The following is a 20,360-nucleotide window of genomic DNA, read 5'->3' as shown; positions in this document are numbered from 1 at the left end:
AAAAAAGGTAAAGGTAAAGGTTTCCCCTGACGTTAAGTCCAGTCATGTCTGACTCTGGGGGTTGGTGCTCACCTCCATTTCTAAGCCAAAGAGCCGGCGTTGTCCGTAGACACCTCCAAGGTCATGTGGCCATTGGCATGACTGCATGGAGCACCGTTACCTTCCCGCCGGAGCGGTACCTATTGATCTACTCACATTTGCATGTTTTCGAACTGCTAGGTTGGCAGAAGCTGGAGCTAACAGCGGGTGCTCACTCTGCTCCCTGGATTAGAACCTGTGACCTTTCAGTCTGCAAGTTCAGCAGCTCAGCGCTTTAACACACTGCGCCACTGGGGGCTCTATAGTAATCCTACCAAGGCTTGAATAGAGTACAGTAGAGTCTCGCTTATCCAATCTTCGCTCATCCAACCTTCTGTATTATCCAACGCAGTCTGCCTCCCACCCAGATCCACAGCTGCTTCTCTAGGCAGCAATGCACAATGGGTCAACATGCCCAATAACAACACTATTTATTATTTACAGTATTTATATTCCGCCCTTCTTTCTCACCCCGAAGGGGACTCAGGGCGGATCACATTATGTACATATAGGGCAAACATTCAATGCCCATAAACACATCGAACTGAGACAGAGATAGACAGACAGACAGACGCAGAGGCAATTTAACCTTCTCCTGAGGGATGTTCGATTCTGGCCACAGGGGGGAGCAGCTGCTTCATCATCCACTCTGATGGCACTTCCTCACTTCCTCATTCCGGCATCGTAAATTAGTTAAACTTGCCTCCCCACTTTTATAAGTGGTACCTTATTTCCCACTTGATAGATGCAACTATATTTCGGGTTGCTAGGTTAGCAACAAGCAGGGGCTATTTTTTTTCCATTTTTAATTGACGGGTGCTCACCCCGCCATGGGCTGGCCTCAAACTCATGACCTCAAGGTCAGAGTGATTTATTGCAGCAGCTGCTCACCAGCCTGCGCCACAGCCCGGCTCCTAGTGTAGCCACGCTCCCAAACAAGTGGCAGACTTGTTGTAAAACATCATGTTTTGGTGCTTAACTTGTAAAATCATAATGTAATTTGACATTTAATAGACTTTTCCTTAATAACTCATTATCCAACATTTTCAGTTATCCAACGTTCTGCCAGCTCATTTACATACAGTAGAGTCTCACTTATCCAACATAAACGAGCCAGCAGAATGTTGGATAAGCGAATATGTTGGATGATAAGGAGGGATTAAGGACAAGCCTATTAAACATCAAATTAGGTTATGATTTTACAAATTAAGCACCAAAACATCATGTTATACAACAAATTGCACAGAAAAAGTAGTTCAATATGCAGTAATGTTATGTTGTAATTACTGTATTTATAAATTTAGCACCAAAATATCACGATACATTGAAAACATGGACTACAAAAATGGCTTGGATAATCCAGAAGCTTGGATAAGCGAGGCTTGGATAAGTGAGACTCTACGCTCCATGCAGTCATGCCGGCCACATGACCTTGGAGGTGTCTACGGACAATGCCAGCTCTTTGGCTTAGAAATGGAGATGAGCACCAAGCCCCAGAGTCGGTCACGACTGGACTTAATGTCAGGGGAAACCTTTACCTTTTTTTTTACTGTATTTACAAATTTAGCACCAAAATATCACGATGTATTGAAAACATTGACTACAAAAACATTGACTACTAAAAGGCATGTTGGATAAGAGAATGTTGAATAAATGAGACTCTACTGTATTTGATACATAACTTGATAGGATAGAAAGGATACAAGAGAGGCAAAAGTTGCAAGGAAAGATACATTTTATTAAATAGTTGGAGAACAATAAATAGTTTGGATGAGATTTGCTGCTGCAGATCTGGTCCATAGGTGTGCTAATGTGTACCAGCGCATATCTGCAGACCTTAAATAAAAAATATATATAAATGAACTTTTGAGGGAGGTTGGTGGCGACTGATTCATCTGCCGATATAGTCCTTTGCCAGAATCGCCGGAGTTCAGTGGAAAGGAGAGAAAAGACACATTTTTGTTTGGTGCCCCTGGAGAACTATACATCTCCAGGGTGGGAGGGTGCCATGTTCGACAAGTGGAAAACATTTTAGCTAATGTTGATGTTACCCATGAGCTGTGAATAAAACTGCTGCTTTTCATTCCAAAACGTAGATTTCTCCAACTGATTCTGGAAGTTACAAGGTGCAGGATTAATGCAGAATTTGAACTAAAATTGAACTGCCATGGCTCAGTGTTATGGAGTCCTGAATTTATTTATTTATTTCATTTACAGTATTTATATTCCGCCCTTCTCACCCCAAAGGGGACTCAGGGCAGATCACAATACACATATAAGGCAAACATTCAATGCCTTTAACATAGAACAAAGACAAGACAAACATAGGCTCCGAGCAGGCCTCGAACTCATGACCTCCTGGTCAGAGTGATTTGTTGCAGCTGGCTGCAGCTGGCTAGCTGCTCACCAGCCTGCGCCACAGCCCGGGCCTGAAAGCTGTAGTTTGGCGAGGCACCTGCATTTTTTGGCAGAGAAGGCTGCAGTTCTTGTAAAACTACAACTCCCAGGACTCCTTAGCATTGAACCGTGAACATTAACAGTGTAGATTTAACCCATAGTCGTTTCCCAAGCTCTAATCTACATGGGCCCCTTCCAAACAGCTGTATACAATCCACATTGAACTGGATTATATGGCAGTGTGGACTCGGATAACCCAGTTCAAAGCATATACTGTATTGTGGATGATCTGCCTTGATATATTCTGGGTTGTATAGCTGTGTGGAAGGGTCCTAAGAGTATACAGCTTCTACACAGCTCATTATTTGCTTTGAACTGGATTATAAATAAATAAATAAATAAAACTTTATTTATATACCCTGGCACCATCTCCACGCGGGGACTTGGGGCGGCTTACATGGGGCAACGGCCCAAACAACAAAAGGGCAAAATATAAGCAACAAATATAGTACAAATCACAACATAAAAAGATAAAACAGTAATATAATATATCAATTAAAACAACAATATAAAGAGCAACACTAAAAAACAAACCCAGGGGAATTCCAGACAGGAAACAATCAGGGCCAGCTAACACCTCTCAACAAAGTATCCCCCAGGCAGGTAGCTGCCAGACTTTGAAGCTACAAGGCTATTCAGTGCTAATCAAGGTGATTAATTGCAACATGCACACTTGCCTCAAGCAGACAAGGGTTCTTTCTCTCACCCTGGACCTCATTCCACAGATATATAAACCTTCCTTGCTTAGTTTTTCCCAATATACCTCACAACCTCTGAGGGTGCTGTATTACATTATAACATTATTATCAATACTATATGCATATATAATATATTATATTATTAGTACAGTAGAGTCTCACTTATCCAACACTCACTTATCCAACGTTCTGGATTATCCAACGCATTTTTGTAGTCAATGTTTTCAATATATCGTGATATTTTGGTGCTAAATTCGTAAATACAGTCATTACTACATAGCATTAATGTGTAATTACTTACTGTCAAATTTGTTGTATAACATGATGTTTTGGTGCTTAATTTGTAAAATCATAACCTATTTTGATGTGTAATAGGCTTTTTCTTAATTTCTCCTAATTATCCAACATGTTCGCTTATCCAAGGTTCTGCCGGCCCGTTTATGTTGGATAAGTGAGACTCTACTGTATATGATAATATGAGTATTATATATTATGATATTAAGCCTTTCCTTGCTTAGTTTCTCCATACCTCACAACCTCTGAGGATGCCTGCCATAGATGTGGGCGAAACGTCAGGAGAGAATACTTCTGGAACATGGCCACACAGCCCGGAAAACATACAACAACCATGTTGTATACATACAAGGCCATGAAAGCCTTCAACAACATATTATGATATTGTTATTATGAGGTATTATTCACACCCAGTCCTTTCACTGCACCCCAATATTATGCATATGTCTTTGTTTGATGTTTTTATAGTTTTAATGGATTTAATCTACAGTTGTATGTATTTTATTTAGACATGTTATATATTTTTATATATTTGTAAGGCATTGAATTTTGCCATTTAATATGTTGTAAACCGCTTTGAGTCCCCCCAGGGGTGAGAAAAGCGGTATAGAAATGTAGATAATAATAATAATAATAATAATAATAATAATAATAATAATAATAATACAAAAAAACCAGTACAAGAAAGCCACACTACAAACTAGAGCTGACAGCTGGCACAACAAAACATTGCATGGAAAGTTCCTTGACAAAATTGAAGGAAAAGTTGATAAGGAGAAGACCTGGCTCTGGCTCACAAATGGGACCTTGAAGAAGGAGACAGAAGGCCTGATCCTTGCAGCCCAGGAGCAAGCCATCAGAACAAAGGCAATTAAGGCCAAGATTGAAAAATCAGCTGATGACCCAAAATGCAGACTGTGCAAGGAAACCAACGAAACCATGGATCATATCCTCAGCTGCTGTAAGAAAATCGCACAGACAGACTACAAACAGAGGCACAACTATGTGGCTCAAATGATTCATTGGAACTTATGCCTCAAGTACCACCTCCCAGCAGCAAAGAACTGGTGGGATCACAAACCTGCAAAAGTATTGGAGAATGAACACGCAAAGATACTGTGGGACTTCCAAATCCAGACTAACAAAGTTCTGGAACACAACACACCAGACATCACAGTTGTGGAAAAAAAATGTTTGGCTCATTGATGTTGCCATCCCAGGTGACAGTCACATTGACGAAAAACAACAGGAAAAACTCAGCCGCTATCAGGACCTCAAGGTTGAACTTCAAAGACACTGGCAGAAACCAGTGCAGGTGGTCCCGGTGGTGATGGGCACATTGGGTGCCGTGCCAAAAGATCTCAGCTGACATTTGGAAACAATAGACATTGACAAAATTAAGATCTGCCAGCTGCAAAAGGCCACCCTGCTGGGATCTGCACGCATCATCCGAAAATACATCACACAGTCCTAGACACTTGGGAAGTGTTCGACTTGTGATTTTGTGATAGGAAATCCAGCATATCTATCTTGTTTGCTGTGTCATAATAAAATAATAATAATAATAATAATAATAATAATAATAATAATAAATACAAAATCCAGCATAACTATCTTGTTTGTTGTGTCATAATAAAATAATAATAATAGATGTGGGCAAAAGGTCAGGAGAGAATGCTTCTGGAACATGGCCATACAGCCCGGAAAACATACCACAACCCTTTAAACCCGACTTTCCTTCCCAAGGCTTTGTTCTCCCAGGCTTGGACTGCATCTCCCATCAGCCCCTGCTGAGGAAACGTGGGGGAGTGGCGTGCGAGGAATTCTGGGAGTTGTAGTTCAAGAGGTTGGGAGGAAGGCGAAGAGAGGAGGGGGGATAATAGTGGGTGATGAGAAGAGGTGGGTCCTTGGAGAGGAGAGGAGGAGACTGGCTGGAGGAGCAGCTCTTTCCTTCCTTCCTGCTGGGCTTCACCCCCATTTTTGGGGGGAGAAGGAAGGATCCCTTGGGTTGGAAAGATCTGGTGAGTCGATCCTTTGGGATCAAAGAACGAAAAAGGTGGAGAGAAAGGCCAGGCTGTGCATTGTGTTGTCGAAGGCGTTCATTGCCGGTATCACAGGGTTGTTGTATGTTTCCCAGGCTGTCTGGCCATGTCCCAGAAGCATTCTCTCCTGACGTTTTGCCCACATCTGTGGCAGGCATCCTCAGAGGTTGTGAGGTCCCCAATTGCAGCTGGGCATTGTTTGCACCCATTTGCAATTTCATCCAAGTCCAAAGAGGGGTTGTCTTAGGCAAGGAATGCACAGCTTTCATGGCTGGGATCACAAGGTGGTTGTGTGTTTTCCAGGCTGTATGGCCATGTTCCGGCAGCATTCTTTCCTGACGTTTCGCCCACATCTGTGGCAGGCACCCTCAGAGGTGTGTGAGGTCCCCAATTGCAGGTGGGTGCAAAACTGGGCATTGTTGGAACCCATTTGCAATTGCACCCAAGTCCAAAGAGGGGTTGTCTTAGGCAAGGAATGCACAGCTTTCATGGCTGGGATCACAAGGTGGTTGTGTTGTTTTCCAGGCTGTATGGCCATGTTCCAGAAGCATTCTCTCCTGGCGTTTCGCCCACATCTATGGCAGGGGGATTTTGCACAAGGGAGGTTTTATATACCTGTGGCATAATGTCCAGGGTGGGAGAAAGAACTCTTGTCTGCCTGAGGCAAGTGTGGATGTTGCAATTAATCACCTGATTAGCATTTATTGAAGCAGCTTCAATAGTCCCTATAGCCCTTTATCATGATAATACAGTAGAGTCTCACTTATCCAAGCTAAAGGGGCCGGCAGAACCTTGGATAAGCGGATATCTTGGATAATGAGGGATTAAGGAAAAGCCTAATAAACATCAAATTAGGTTATGATTTTACAAATTAAGCACCAAAACATCATGTTATACAACAAATTTGACAGAAAAAGTAGTTCAATATGCAGTCATGTTATATAGTAATTACTGTATTTACAAATTTAGCACCAAAATATCACGATATATTGAAAACATTGACGACAAAAATGGCTTGGATTATCCAGAGGCTTGGATAAGCGAGGCTTGGATAAGTGAGACTCTACTGTACATGAGGTTGATATATCTGTGGAAAGTCCAGGGTGAGAGAAACAACTCTTGTCTGTTGGAGGCAAGAGTGAATCAACATTGAATGGCCTTGCAGCTTCAAAGCCTGGCTGCTTCCTGACCAGGGGAATCCTTTGTTTTGGGAGGTGTTAGCTGGTCCTGATTGTTTCATGTCTGGAATCCCCCTGTTTTCAGAGTGTTGCTCTTTATATGTAGGCTCATATAATCTAGTTCAAACAGATAATCAGGATTGTATACAGCTGTGTTAGAAGGGGCCTGAGTTAACTCTTAGGGCCCTTCCACACAGCCATATGTTAGCTGGCTCTGATTGTTTTGATATCGAGCTAGGATTTGGGGGTCCCCTGTGACTTCCCCTCACATATTTATGAAACCTTCATTGTTTTGAAGGTTTGCTGATTATCTTGTAATACTAAAGGTTATGCAAGCAATCCTTGGAGAAGTTACTTTATTTATATCCACCCTGGAGCTCAGATGCCTCCAGCACTTTGCCTTATCCTTTTGGGTTGGGGATTTTATTTATTTCTTGTGTCAGAATCAAATTGAGAATACAGTTTATAATGTATAGAAAAACCACAAAGTTAAAATCTTGTCATTATACTAAATGTCCTTTGACCAGAAGCTGGCCACTTGGAGTGCATGTGGCAGGGCTCAGACTGCATAATTAATAATAATAATAATAATAATAATAACAATAACAACAATAACAACTTTATTTTTGTTTCCCGCCTCCATCTCCCCGAAGGGACTCGGGGCGGCTCACATGGGGACAAGCCCAACAACACAAGTTAAAACACAGAACAATAAATTAAAAATATTATAACTTCATAAAACAATAAATAGGTGATCTGTGGTTTGCTCTTCTCTACACTCACATGTTGCGGACTCCACTTTGTGGCCCCATTTCTTAAGGTTGGCTCTGCATCTCATGGTCTGTTCATCGCCTTCCAAGTTGCCCCGTCTTCTGTGTGCTCGGGAGGAAATTTCTCATCCAGTCTCAGCCACTGATTGAGGTTCTGGGTTTTAGCCTGCCACTTTTGGACTCTCGCTTGCTGAGGTGTTCCTGCAAGTAGATCTTAGGAAGCCATTTCTTGATTTAAGGCATTGGCTGATATCCAAACAGAGGCTGGGTCCGAGATATCAATGCCAGGGGACATTGAAAGATTTACTCAAGGTTTCCCCCAAAAAATCAGGAAATGTTTTCAGGTTGGAAACGGGGTACAGCAATGGGGTCTGTTTGGGGGGAAACCATTAGGAGCAGGAACCTTCTATTTATGATGTAAATTAGACCTGGAGGAACAAAGAGAAACAGCCAGCAGAGTTTGTCGTCTGGAAATGCTTAAAAGGAACAAAGGCAGGGGTTTCCGAGGCTGGGAAAATTCCAGATGGGGATGTCTGAGCTTTAGATAAAGTCTTATTTTTGCAATATCAGGGCTGCTTCAATGTGCCGCTGCAAAAAAGCCTTGTGTCTGTTGCCTCCTTCTAGGCCCAGTGCAGCTCCTGATAGGCATTTAGTAAACAAGACCCCAATCCAGGTAAGCTTTTCTCTGTCTCCTGTGTGTCTTTAGGGAACCAAGAAATGTTTACATTTTTGCCTTCTTGCATCATAGAGTTGCCTGTGTAGAAAAATCTCCTATTTTTATTCTGGCAGAAACTTTTGCGGGTTGTAGCTCATTATCCGAAGCATTGAAAATTGCTGTAATTGGTAGCTGTTTCGGGGTGTGTGTGTGAGAAGTGAAATCATACAGTGTATCTACACTAGAATGAATGCAGTTTGACTTCACTTTAATTGTCATAGCTCAGTGCTATGGAATCATGGGAATCAAGGTCTTTAGCATGAATTTTTAACTTACCTCCTTTGTTTAATCTCTTTGTTTTGTGTATTTTATTTCATTCATTTTATAGAAATACGTTTTAATATGTAACTTTTGTAGAAATGCATTTTAATATGTGTATTTGTGGTATTTTTACAATGTTTATGTGTTTTAATTATTCTGTAACCTCTTGAGAAGCAGATAAGAACCAAAATTATTATTATTTTTTGAAACACAACAAGATGACTCCACAGACACTCTGCTGGATGTTGTATTGGATCACATGTCGGACACTTCCCTGTGTGATGTATCGGCAAATAATAATCATTACTATTATCATTCTTATCTTACTGACACAAAAACTTGTTGTTGTTGTTGTTGTTATCTTACTGACACAAAAACACAGTATGACACAGCAAACAAGATATATATGCTAGATTTTGCATCACAAAATCACAAGTCAGACCCTTCTCAAGCATTTAGGACTGTGTGATGCATTATAATTATTATTATTATTATTATCCTTCTCTACTAAAGAGTGCTGGTGCCTTAGCACACTTCAACTCCCAGAATTCCATAGCATGGATCCAAGGCAATTAAAGTGGTCCCAAACTGTGGTAATTGTGTAGTATAGATAAACCCATAGAGTTTGGAGACAGCTAGAGATTATATATAGACTCCTATCAGTACTGGAATTTTTATATATTAGAGATGATACATTTGCTTTCAATGAGGGTAGCCAAAGAGACAAAGCATGGAAGGTTATCTTAAAAGCATCAACTTCATTAAATGACAATTGAAGGGACAAATTGTTCAACTATCAGTGTTAAGATAACAAACTTTTGCATTTATATTCATCTACCTTCATCCTGCCCATTCAAGACTTGTACCTGTCAAATGAGATATCACTGCCTGCATCCAAAGACATTAGTTGTTATTTGCCTTTAAGGATCATCTATTTGGCCCTTCAGGTACTTTGGACGTAACCAGCACTTCCTAAACCTTGTCTCACTTAAGAGAGTTAATTGTGACTGATGCACCCCCCACAGGGTTTGATCCAATTGGTGGCATTTCTTTCAGATCACAGACCAAAGATGGACCAGGAAGACCCAAAGGAGGTCATGGAGGAGAATTCTGGGATGGTCAGCTCATCCGGTAGGGTCTTCTTCTCAGCAGATAAATACACTCTTTGCAAGTATAAAAGAATATTGAACTGACAAACAAAAAAACCATAGAGTCAGCAACAGTAGATAGTTCACCTACCATGGGCAGCAAATCCACTTTGGATTCTAGGCTGCACTTTAGAAGCACTATCCAAATTACTGAGCATTCCTCTCCCCCACCACCACCTCCATCCCAAATACAGTAAACCTGAAGGCCTGACTGTACACGTAAAATTATTTTTTTAAATATGAAAAAATGGCATAATGATCAACAGAATTAAAACTGCCTAATCTATCTCTATTCAAAGAAAAAGTACAAGTGTTGAATGTAAAGTAATGCCTCCACCTTCGTAACTCCTCAACAGATGGCAGTCCTGGTCTGCGGCAGGTCCTGGCTAGTTCAGTAGACTCTCCTCTACAGTCCCTTTTGGCGGGAAGCCTTAGCATTGAACGGTTGTGTTGTTAAAGTGCAAAGTATAGAATCCTGCACAGACGGTCGGTCAATGTGACTTAAGCAACGTGCAGCCACTGAATTCTTGACAGCAGAAGGTGTCACCCCAAAGGAGATTCATCAGAGAATGCAAGCTGTTTGTGGTGATGGTGTTGATGTGAGTACTGTGTGTCATTGGGTGAGTAAGTTTAAAGATGTTGAGGTGAGAACATCTGACTTGTGTAACAAACAAAGTTGGACGTCCTGTGATAGCAACCACCGAGTTTCACAAGCAAAAGGTTGACAGATTGATTCAGGATGATTGTCGTATCACTCAGAGAGAAATTTCAAGCATAATCGGCATTTAACAAGAACATGTGGGTCACATTATTGCTTTGCATGGCTATCGGAAGATCTGTGCACAATGGGTCCTGTGAGACGCCGGTTGCAGAAACAGAGTGTCGACTTCTCCTGTGACTGTTTCAGAAAACTTGTTCATCGTTAGCAGAAATGTATCCAATTGTCTGGTGATCATGTGAAAAAGTGAATAGTGGTAGTTGAAGAGCACATTCTAAGGATTATTTCTGTGTTTGATTTATTAAAATATTCCCATCCAAACCCAAGTAACGAAGGTGGAGGCATTACTTTTCATTCAACCCTCGTAGTACGATAGACTAAAAAATCTTTCCCCTGTAAATACAATCTGTTCTCAAAAGCATATTGGAATGAAATAACATTCAGCTGTCAACAAATGTACAGCAAGCAGAGAGGTATTTGAGCTTCTCTCAGAATAATATCCCACAGTCTGCAGGAAGCCACCAAGAAGGCCGTCTCTCATTTTTCTTCATGCTGGTATAAATTTCTTTTTCCTAGGTTTGATATAGTTGTTTCAGTGTAAGACTGGCAGATCTGGGTTTGAATCCCCACTTGGCCATGGAAACTCACTGGGTGTCCTTGATCAAGCCTCAGAGGAAGGCAAATCTAACCCTCTCTGAGGAAAACCTCACCTTAGGGCTGACATACGTCAGAACAGTGTGCAGCAGTGAGTGCTGCAGGATTGACCGCTATGTGAAATGATTAATAGTTTCCAAATCACAACCTCTCCAAACCACTGCAAGCTGGATAGCAAGTGTCGCAGAAGCAAGCAAAAACACAGCAGAGTCCTTTACAACAAAACATGTCTATCAGCAGAGTCCATCTGCCAGCATCTCACCTTAGCTACACACACTGTTTAGTAAACTCACAGATTCAGGTTTCATCCAAAATACTTGAAGGCTTTCATTTTCACAGTTGCCATGACTAAGAATAAAGGAATGAAAATAAAGGAAACCAACTGGAAACAAGTAAATGAATATCTAATGTTAAAGAATAAAAAAAAATTGATATGATAAGAACTATTCGTAAAAACAAAACTATGTACAAAAACAAAGGAGAAGAAAGGGAGAAAAGAACAAGAATAGAACAGAAAAATAGAAAAGGAATAGACCTCTGGAAGATACCAGGAAGTCAAAACAACTAATCATTTTTCTATGTAACATTGTTTCTCTATCCTGATAATTTTAACCTATGTTTATATTTCAATTTCTTCTTTGCCTATGCGCTATATATATATATATATATACTAGCTGTGCCCGGCCACGCATTGCTGTGGCAAAGTGGTGGTGGTATTGGTTAAAAATTGTTGTGTAATTTTTATTTGATGTTATTTGTAATTTTTTATTAATTTTATTGTAAGTTATATTTTTATTTATTATATTTTATTATTTTCTTGTATTATTTTTAGTTATTTTCTGTTATTATAGTATTTTATTGTATTAATGTTTAGTGTTTTTTATTATTTTTATTGGGTTGCTAGGAGACCAAGTTGGAGGAGCTTAGCCTTCTAACTGGCAGCAATTAGATAAAAGCAATTATTCCTCTCTCTCTAATTAGGACTTTATTTTTCTTTTCTTTTTGTTGTATCAACCTAGAGGCGTGGATGACGGGTTGTGTTGTCAAATTTCGAGGTTGGGGGGCCTGTAGTTTTGTTGTTTTGTGGGTCGCCGTGATGCCATCACTCTTTTATATATATAGATATATTCTTCTATATACTGCGATTAAGTAACTATAACAATAATGACAAAAATTTTAATTAATTTTTTCCAGAATATACACAATTTAGTGTAGGTAATACACATAGCAAAATAGATACTCTAACTTGCAGTCTTAAATCGGTTCTATTTATGTCTCTTTTTTCATATCTATATATTAATCTTTCTTTTTCTCTTTCCTTTTTCTTCTTTATTACTATTACATTATTATTGTATTATACAAGAAATCTTAATAAAAAGTATTTAAAAATTTTTTTCACAGTTGCCAAATATACAAATTGCAGGATATGCAGATCCACTTTCCTTGTACAGTAGAGTCTCACTTATCCAAGCTAAACGGGCCGGCAGAAGCTTGGATAAGCGAATATCTTGGATAATAAGGAGGGATTATGGAAAAGCCTATTAAACATCAAATTAGGTTATGATTTTACAAATTAAGCACCAAGACATCATGTTATACAACAAATTTGACAGAAAAAGTAGTTCAATACGCTGTAATGTTATGTTGTAATTACTGTATTTACGGATTTAGCATCAAAATGTCACGATGTATTGAAAACATTAACTACAAAAATGCACTAGATAATCCAGAACCTTGGATAAGTGAGTCTTAGATAAGTGAGACTCTACTATACTTGCAAACAATCAGAGTCATGAAATAGTCCCATACAGGATACTGTTCATCAAACAGCATTTTATTCCATGATCAGAAATGCTTTGCTATTTCCATCTAACAGTGACATCAATTCCTTTTTTGTTTGGGAAGAAAAATCTAGTCACTCCCTGGAATAGAATAACAAGATATTGTCCTGTCTCAACGAGATGAATAAGTCCTTTCACTGAATATATTCCTTTTTTTTTTTTCAGAGCTTGATCGTCCCGATCATCTAGACAATTTTGGAGACCAGGGCCCAAAGACAGAAGAGGAAGACGAAGACATAGAAGAGATTGTGGTGCCAGTGGGTAAGCTCCCCTTGACCCTCGGATGAGAACCTAAACATGAGTATCCGGTGAAGAAAACCCAATTTCATTTCAACATGTTCTGTTAAATCCTTTCCCAGCCTCCTGAAAATTAAAAATGCTGGGAAATGCTGACTCTTAGTGGCCATGACATCGATTATTATATTAACAGACATAGGAGTGTATTGTTCCATTCCAGTGATGTCATTTCTATTTTGTTACTCTCCATAGCAAAGTGATGGTCTTTTAACTAGAATGGATATGAATCAGATTAGGAATGGTTAAAATTACCCCAAATGGGTTGCAGTGAGTTTTTCGGGCTGTGTGGCCATGTTCCAGAAGCATTCTCTCCTGATGTTTCACCCAGAATAGAGAGGGAGCATGACTTCCCTAGATCTAGATGCTATTTATTTATTTATTTGCAGTATTTATATTCTGCCCTTCCTTCTCACCCCGAAGGGGACTCAGGGCGGATTACAATGAACACATATATGGCAAACATTCAATGCCAACAGACAAACAACATACAGTATAGACACAGAGGCATTTTAACATTTTTCCAGCTTCACGATTCTGGCCACAGGGGGAGCTGTTGCTTTACCATCCACTAGTGGCTGTACTTCCTCATTCCTTTCCTCGTGTTTTGCTGGCAGTTTTATTATGTTGTAAATTAGTTAAATTAGCCTCCTGCATAAAAGGTACCTAAATTTCCCTACTTGACAGATGCAACTGTCTTTCGGGGCTGCATAGGTCAACAGCAAGCCGGGCTATTTAATGGTCGGGGGCTTAACCCGACCCGGGCTTCAAACTCATGACCTCTCGGTCAGTAGTGATTTATTGCAGCTGGTTACTAGCCAGGTGTGCCACAGCCCGGCCCCTATTTATGCTATACCTCTATTTATGTAGGACAAAATCCCATTGGCTTTTTTTGCTGCTGCATGACATTGTTGGCTCATGTTTAACTTGTTGTCCATGAGGATTCCATGAGGACTTGGCAGAATGGAGCAAGCTTGTTTTCTGCAGCTCTAGCAATTAGGACATGAAGCAAATTATTTACATTGCTGAAAAAGAGATTCCACCTAAACATTAGGAAAAACATCCTGATAGTAAGAGTTGTTCTGCAATGAAATTGGCTGCTGTCTGGCAGTGCACTGAAGTCCTCGGATTGTACATTCCTGCACAAGAGCAAGGAGATACATTGCATGGACCTTGGCCCAACTCTATGTATCTATGTTTTTATCCTCAGGAATAGGGAGTAGTTCTTTTTCCAGGTGAAATCACACAGAAGAGAATTCATTTAAATAGGGGTATTTATGAAAATAATGTGTACCATGGAGCTCCCAATGGCGCAGTGGGTTAAACCACTGAGCTGCTGAACTTGCCAGCCAAAAGGTCGGCGGTTCGAATGCGGGGAGCAGGGTGTCAGTGCAATACTGGCAATAAATTACTATATTGTACTGTATCAATATATTGTAATATTATTAGTAATATTACATGTAAAATATAATATATAATGATTATTATTACATGTATTATTTTACTCTATTATTATTAAAAGGACACATAAGCACATTTACATTGAAGAAGATGAGAATAATGATTTGATCAGAGTTGGACAGTCTTATCTTAAATTTGAGCTTTATGTAAATATTCAAAAACATTTAACCTACTGATGCCCCAATTAATGTAATTTTATTGGTATCTATTTTTATTTCTGAAATTTACCACCTTCGGCTTATACTGGAGTCAATGTTTTCCCAGTTTTTTTGTGGTAAAATTAGGTGCCTCGGCTTATATTCGGGTCGGCTTATACTCGAGTATATACAGTAACTTGTACTGACTTACTCTGTGTTTCCATTATTCACACAGTGGTGAAACCGTTTACCTGCTTGGAATGTGGGAAGAGCTTCCGTGAGCGGCCCAGCTGGACTTCGCATCAAAGAATCCACACGGGCGAAAAACCATACAAATGCCCCGTCTGTGGGAAGTGCTTCCGCACCAGCAGAAACCTCCGCTTCCACCAACGAATCCACACTGACGAAAAGCCATTTAAGTGTCCTGAGTGTGGCAAGGGCTTCCGTACGAGCAAAGCCCTCAGTGTCCATCAGCGAACTCATACGGGAGAGAAACCCTTTAAATGCTCAGAGTGTGGAAAGTGCTTCAGCCAGAAGACAAACCTCACTTGTCATCAAAGGACCCACACCGGAGAGAAGCCGCACAAATGCTCCGAGTGTGGCAAGAGCTTCCACCAGAAGACTAATCTGACGTATCACCAAAGAATCCACACGGGGGAAAAACCCTATCAGTGCTCAGAGTGCGGGAAAAGGTTTGGACACATTGTGAGTCTCACCGACCACCAGCGGCTTCATACGGGAGAGAAACCTTACAAGTGTTTGGTGTGCGGAAAGGATTTCACAACGAGCAAATACCTGAGTTATCATCAGAGAATCCACACTGGAGAGAAACCATTCAGATGTTCGGAGTGCGGCGAAAGCTTCTGTTGGGCGAACTCCCTTACTTTACACCAGCGGCTTCACACAGGCGAGAAACCGTACAAATGCTTAGAGTGCGGGAAGAGCTTTTGCGAGAGCACCAGCCTGACTTCGCATCAAGCCATCCATACCGGGGCCAAACCGTATCAGTGCCTCAAGTGTGGAAAAAGCCTGAGCAGCAAAAAATCCCTGACTTCCCACCAGCGCATTCACACCGGAGAGAAACCCTACAAATGCCTGGAGTGTGGGAAAAGCTTCAGCATGAGTACGAACCTCACTTCTCACCAGAGGATCCACACTGGGGAGAAACCATTTAAGTGTCTGGAGTGTGGCAAGTGGTTTAGCCACAAAACAAACCTGACTTCGCATCAGAGGACCCACACTGGGGAAAAACCTTACAAGTGTCCGGAGTGCGGGAAGTGCTTTGGGCACAGGGCACACCTTAGCAATCATCAGAGGACGCACACAAGAGTCAAGCCCTACCAGTGCCTGGAGTGCGGGAAGGGCTTTGGTGTGAGCACCAGTCTCCGTAAGCATCAAAGGACCCAACACATGGAAAAGACACATCAGTCCATCAGTGCGCAGATTGTAGAAAGCTCTTCCGCTGAAGCCAAATCTTCAGTAGATATTACAGAATCCACAGAGGAGAAATCATAAGCGTCCAAGGATTGTACTGTCAGCCCTTCACGTTTCAGGGTTTGACTTTTTGTCAAAATTTGATTCAAAAGATGTTACTTTTGTTACAAAAGACTATATTGTGTTGTCGAAGGCTTTCATGGCCGGGATCGCAGGGTTCTTGTATGTCTTTCAGGCTGTGTGGAAATAATAATAATAATAATAATAATAATAATAATAATAATAATAATAATAATAATAATAATAAACTCAGCCGCTATCAGGACCTGAAGATTGAACTTCAAAGACTCTGGCAGAAACCAGTGCAGGTGGTCCCGGTGGTGATGGGCACACTGGTGCCGTGCCAAAAGATCTCAGCCGGCATTTGGAAGTAATAGAAATTGACAAAATCACGATCTGCCAACTGCAAAAGGCCACCCTACTGGGATCTGCACGCATCATCCGAAAATACATCACACAGTCCTAGACACTTGGGAAGTGTTCGACTTGTGATTTTGTGATATGAAATCCAGCATATCTATCTTGTTTGCTGTGTCATACAACATCGTTGTGTCAATAATAATAATAATAATAATAATAATTTATTTATACCCTGCTCCATCTCCCCAACGGGGACTCGGGGCGGCTTACATGGGGCCATGCCCAGAACAATACAATATAAACAGCATATAAAAGAACAACACATCACAACACAGTGAACAATACAATAAATAATAATATCCATTACAATACAAATCAAGGAAACAATGAAAACAAGGGCGGACCACATGAACATTAAGTTAAAACTCGGGGTGAGAAAGACATAAGAATAAAAACCATAGCGAACAGGGTCATAAGGAAGTGGTGTAGCCTAGAGGATAGATATTAGAGGGAGCAACGGAAAAGAAATATAAAATAGTTATTCTCCAAAGGCACAACGGAAGAGCCATGTTTTCAAGTCTTTTTTGAAGGCTACTAATGTGGGGGCTTGCCTAATCTCAATGGGCAGTGAGTTCCACAATCGGGGGGCCACAGCAGAAAAGGCCCTCTCCTTTGTTCCCACAAGGCGGGTCTGGGATATCGGCAGTGGCGACAGGAGAGCTTTTGTCTCTCCTCTGCAGAGGAGGTTTTGTCTGTCCTCTGCAGGAGTCTACCAGATACTATGCAGCTGTGGACAAGTCTACATAGGGACCACCAAACACAGCATTGCCCAAACAAGAGTCAAAGAACATGAAAGGCACTGCAGACTCACTCAACCAGAGAAGTCAGCCATAGTCGAGCACTTGATGAACCAGCCTGGACACAGGATATTATTTGAGAACACAGAAATGCTGGACCACTCCAACAACTATCATGTCAGACTACACAGAGAAGCCATTGAAATCCACAAGCATGTGGACAACTTCAACAGAAAGGAGGAAACCATGAAAATGAACAAAATCTGGCTACCAGTATTAAAAAAAAAACTCTAAAATCAAAACAGTCGATGGGAAGCAACACTCTGAGGGCAGAGGAGCCCCAAGGATGGCTAATGACTGAACAAAAGATGCCCCCCAGGCAAGAGACAAAACCTTTCCAATGCTAATTAGGATGATTAACTGAAACATTAATGCTGGCTTCCCAGTGACAAAGGACTCTTGCCACACCCTGGACTCTCCACAGATATATATTTTTCCTTTCCTTGCCTAGATTATCCTCTGAGGATGCCTGCCATAGATGTGGGTGAAACGTCAGGAGAGAATACTTCTGGAACATGGCCACACAGCCCGAAAGACATACAACAACCCAAAGACGATATTGTTTAGCAACCTGGGGACCCACAGGTTGAGAGCCCCTGTACTGGAGGTACCAGATACAGCCTGCTCTCTGATAGTATTGTGTTTAGCCATGTGTTTTAGCATTTTCCACTAGATTTCCATAAGAATCCCATTTGCCAACCCTTCACATCATCTTCTGAGGTGGTACAATGTGGCATTTGAGTGTGGTGGCATTAAGACACTGTACAGACTGCCCTGTCAAAGAGAGATTAAATAACCTCCCAGCTGCCCTTTGTTGATCCAGCTAATCTGTATTATTGTTCAATGAGTTTGTAAATTGTCAGAGTATTTGCAGCGCAGCAGTAGTTGGATGGAAGCAGTGGAACGCAAAACGAAGAGACACTCAGAGACGTTGGTAAAACTATTTACAAATTTTTACTGTATGCAGCAATAATCAACACAAACAAACTTGCAGGCGACAGACGAACACAGGACTGCTCTGTTCTCCAACAGAACTTGACTTGAACTCTAGGCAGACAGAACTCAACTGAACTGAACTGACGCAATCGTTATGCACAAACACTTGTGTCTGGATACTCCCTAGTTCCAGCCACGCATCAAGGTCATCATAGCTTCTTGGCAATTAACTCTTTCCATACTATGGTACATTCTGGATGATGCAATCAGTTGCAATACAAGCACGGCACAAATTGCATTTAAACACTATCAATACACAAATCCTACATTAACATAAATTAGCTTGTCGCATTCCTGCAGTCGCTTGCTTCTTTTATTTGTGATTTTGATTGGACCATCCTTCAGCTCAATTCTGACTTTTAAAAATAATACAGTAGAGTCTCACTTATCCAACCTTCGCTCATCCAACATTCTGTATTATCCAACGCAGTCTGCCTTTAATAGTCAATGTTTTAGTCGTCAATGTTTTCAATACATTGCGATGTTTTGGTGCTAAATTCGTAAATACAGTAATTACTACATAACATTACCATGTGTTGAACTGCTTTTTCTGTTGATTTGTTGCAAAACATGATGTTTTGGTGCTTAATTTGCAAAATCATAACATAATTTGACATTTGATAGGCTTTCCCTTAATCCCTCCTGATTATCCAACATTTTCGCTTATCCAACGTTCGGCCGGCCCATTTATGTTGGATAAGCGAGACTCTGCTGTATAGCACACATTCTTTTATTATTTTGTAAGCCCCGTTGGGTAGATTTGTAGAATCCTGAGACAAAAAAAGCATGAATAAACAAGCTTATCACATCTTTCCAATGTCTTGTAATAACATAGGTTTGGGTAAGTAGATACCATGATTGGAGCCAACACAGACAACAGAGTTTAGCTGAGCTTGAAAGATTTAGTTTGGTGTGATCCATTTCATAAAGGACCCTCTGGCTTTTATTACCCACCTTGAACCATGGGGAGAGGCAGATAAATATATATAATAATAATAATAATAATAATAATAATAATAATAATAATAATAATAATATAATACTGTGGGACTTCCGAATGCAGACTGACAACGTTCTGGAACACAACACACCAGACATTACAGTTGTGGAAAAGAAAAAGGTTTGGATCATTGATGTTGTCATCCCAGGTGATAGTCGCATTGCCGAAAAACAATAGGAAAAACTCAGCCGCTATCAGGACCTCAAGATTGAACTTCAAAGACTCTGGCAGAAACCAGTACAGGTGGTCCCAGTGGTGATTGGCACATTGGTTGCCGTGCCAAAAGATCTCAGCCGGCATTTGGAAACAATAGACATTGACAAAATCACGATCTGCCAACTGCAAAAGGCCACCCTACTGGGATCTGCAGGCATCATCCGAAAATACATCGCACAGTCCTAGACACTTGGGAAGTGTTCGACTTGTGATTTTGTGATACGAAATCCAACATATCTATCTTGTTTGCTGTGTCATAATAAAATAATAATAATAATACCAGAGCCCCGGTGGCACAGCATATTAAAGCACTGAGCTGCTGAACTTGCAGACCAAAAGATTGCAGGTTCGAATCCGGGGAGTAGAGTGAGCACCCACGTTAGCCCCAGCTTCTGCCAACCTAGCAGTTCGAAAACATGCAAATGTGAGTAGATCAATAGGTACTGTTCCAGCAGGAAGGTGACAGCTAAAATCTGTTGATTCTATCAGTTCCTGGACAGATGTTTACATTGCTTAATTAGCTTTCCTTATCAAGGAGCTTTGTTTGCTTCCTTAATAATGTTGACAAACATAAGGAGCCACCATGTTGACCTCCTTACTTAAAAGAACCATTGTCTTTCACAATGTAAACAAGTTGGTTTTCCACCAAGAGTTAATCAAGCCAGCAATGTCAAGAGTTAATCATTTGTCA

At 40.7% G+C, this 20,360-nt stretch overlaps 1 protein-coding gene across 1 annotated transcript in view; it reads left to right on the top strand.

Moving 5' to 3' along the window:
- Positions 1-20,360, top strand: part of LOC103282849 (uncharacterized) — an 87,735-nt gene that overhangs the window by 15,728 nt on the left and 51,647 nt on the right. The window contains 5 exon segments of the mRNA XM_062969278.1: positions 5,744-5,966; positions 8,142-8,190; positions 9,519-9,624; positions 13,020-13,115; positions 14,982-16,258. Coding sequence (XP_062825348.1) covers positions 5,744-5,966; positions 8,142-8,190; positions 9,519-9,624; positions 13,020-13,115; positions 14,982-16,258 — 1,751 coding nt within the window.

Source organism: Anolis carolinensis, chromosome 2 (assembly GCF_035594765.1).
Source record: "Anolis carolinensis isolate JA03-04 chromosome 2, rAnoCar3.1.pri, whole genome shotgun sequence".
In the NCBI taxonomy this organism is placed as follows: domain Eukaryota; kingdom Metazoa; phylum Chordata; class Lepidosauria; order Squamata; family Dactyloidae; genus Anolis; species Anolis carolinensis.
The sequence above is the reverse complement of the archived record's forward strand: the minus strand, read 5'-3'. Positions and strand labels throughout refer to the sequence as shown.